Source organism: Hyperolius riggenbachi, chromosome 11, assembly GCF_040937935.1.
Source record: "Hyperolius riggenbachi isolate aHypRig1 chromosome 11, aHypRig1.pri, whole genome shotgun sequence".
Classification (NCBI taxonomy): domain Eukaryota; kingdom Metazoa; phylum Chordata; class Amphibia; order Anura; family Hyperoliidae; genus Hyperolius; species Hyperolius riggenbachi.
Genome location: NC_090656.1, coordinates 238,676,839 through 238,679,338, shown reverse-complemented (window position 1 = coordinate 238,679,338; position 2,500 = coordinate 238,676,839). Strand labels below are relative to the sequence as shown.

The 2,500-nt window shown below is 47.6% G+C and overlaps 1 protein-coding gene across 1 annotated transcript in view; it reads right to left on the bottom strand.

The window, feature by feature from the left end:
- DDB2 (damage specific DNA binding protein 2) overlaps positions 1-2,500 on the bottom strand; it is a 70,783-nt gene that overhangs the window by 39,985 nt on the left and 28,298 nt on the right. The window contains exon 5 of the mRNA XM_068259471.1: positions 837-982. Coding sequence (XP_068115572.1) covers positions 837-982 — 146 coding nt within the window. The remainder of the gene's footprint in view (positions 1-836; positions 983-2,500) is intronic.

The window sequence follows — 2,500 nt, the reverse complement described above, 5'->3', positions numbered from 1 at the left end:
GATCAGGGGTGTGTGTGTGTGTGTGTGTATAAGCAGGGGTGTGTGTGTGTGTATAAGCAGGGGTGTGTGTGTGTGTGTGTAAGAGCAGGTGTGTGTGTGTGTGTGTGTGTGTGTGTAAGAGCAGGTGTGTGTGTGTGTGTGTGTATAGTGTGTGTGTGTGTGTGTAAGAGCAGGGGTGTGTGTGTGTGTGTGTGTAAGAGCAGGTGTGTGTGTGTGTGTGTTTAAGATCAGGGGTGTGTGTGTGTGTGTGTGTGTGTGTATAAGCAGGGGTGTGTGTGTGTGTGTGTGTGTGTAAGAGCAGGTGTGTGTGTGTGTGTGTAAGAGCAGGTGTGTGTGTGTGTGTAAGAGCAGGTGTGTGTGTGTGTGTGTATAGTGTGTGTGTGTGTGTGTGTGTGTAAGAGCAGGGGTGTGTGTGTGTGTGTGTGTGTGTAAGAGCAGGTGTGTGTGTGTGTTTAAGATCAGGGGTGTGTGTGTGTGTGTGTGTGTGTGTGTGTATAAGCAGGGGTGTGTGTGTGTGTGTGTGTAAGAGCAGGTGTGTGTGTGTGTGTGTATAGTGTGTGTGTGTGTGTGTGTAAGAGCAGGGATGTGTGTGTGTGCGTGTGTAAGAGCAGGTGTGTGTGTGTGTGTATGTTGTGTGTAGTGTGTGTGTATGTATGGTGTGTGTGTGTGTATTTACGAGCACTCCAAATACAAATATGAACGCACACCAGCATGGGGTATTCAACTTCTTAGTACTGAAGTGAGCTTTTACGCTATTGGGAACCTTATATTGTCAGACACAATCCTGACCACTCCCCAACATGAATAATAATAATAATAATAATAATCTCACGCACTCCCAGTCGTCGGTGTTGGTATACATCTGTATGGTGCGGCCACTGAAGTCCTGCAGCACGGTATTGCCGGCCACCGATGACGTGTAGATCTGATTGGAGTTGAATGGGTCAAATTTCATTCCTGTAATACAGCCGCCTGCACCAATCTGTGAGACAGAGGGGAAGAGATATGGGGAATCCATACACAGCCAGATCGTCAGATTCTTATGTCTCTGATTGGCTGCTTATGATCATGTGATCACGTCTTATGCTGGGGTACAACACTATGAGCTTTTTTTAGTCGACTTTCCATTCACTTCTATGAGAAATCGATCAGGAAAAATAAATAAATAAATCTAAAATAAGATGTGGGAAATGATCCATCGACCCATGTACCCATCGTGTGCTGTGCAGACAGGTGTGACACACACTAACGGTGGTCAAGGTCAATAATTGGAGTTGATGCAGCAAATGTATGCTGCTTGAACACGAACCAATCAAATACTACGGAGGTAAAAGCACGCCTGAAGCAAGAGGGATATAGGAGGCTGAAATGTTTATTCCCTTTTAAAAAGGGCTGTGGAGTCGGAGTCGTGGTCGTAGTCGTGTAGTCGGAGTCGGGCAATTTTGGGTGCCTGGAGTCGGAGTCGGGAAAAAATGCACCGACTCCTAATGAATTTGTAACTAATTAAAATAGAAAATATGATAAAATGTTCTATTTCTCAGATAATGGTCATTAAAAATAATGTATATATACAGTAATAGCTGTGCTTAGTCCACAAAAATGAAATAAACCAATCAAAATTAGTTACTTGTGCTGCTTCAATAAAGCAGTCCCCGTATTTTTAAGGTCAGATATACAGATCTGATTGTGACTGTATATATGATGTGTACACAGGAATCTCTTATATATGTTACGGCCAGAACCCGAAGTTTGGCCACTTCTAGTTCTGGCCGGCCACTTTGGGTTCTGGCCGGCCAATGCGCGAAGTGGCCGCTGCGCTGCGGCCAATGTTAGAAATGGAATGATTCCTCTGACATTAATGTATCTTCTGGCCGCAGCGCAGCGGCCAAACGTAGAACAACTTAATTCATTTAATGCAATTCAGCCGGCGGCAATGTAACAATTCAAGCCGCCGGCTTTTTCATCTGCATCTCTCTCTCCTCCTCCCCCCCCCCCCCCTCCCGCCTCTCTCGCTCTCTCCTATGGGCAGCCGGGCGGGACACGAGTGTCCCCCCCGGAGTCGTTCGTCGCGGCAGGGGAATCCTGCCGTTCTTGCAGAGCGGGTGCTGGCAGAAGCGATGTCTGCAGCCTCCCCGCTCTGCTTTCCTGGTGCGACGAACGACTCCCGGGACACGCGTGTCCCCCGCCGGCTGGCCATAAGAGGAGAGAGAGAGAGATGCAGAGAAAAAGCCGGCGGCTTGAATAGTTACATTGCCGCCGGCTGAATTGCATTAAATGAATTAAGTTGTTCTACGTTTGGCCGCTGCGCTGCGGCCTGAAGATACATTAATGTCAGAGGAATCATTCCATTTTCAACATTGGCCGCAGCGCAGCGGCCACTTCGCGCATTGGCCGGCCAGAACCCGAAGTGGCCGGCCAGAACTAGAAGTGGCCAAACTTCGGGTTCTGGCCGTAACATATATACTAAATAACATCTATGCTGTAAGAATAAAGCCTGATG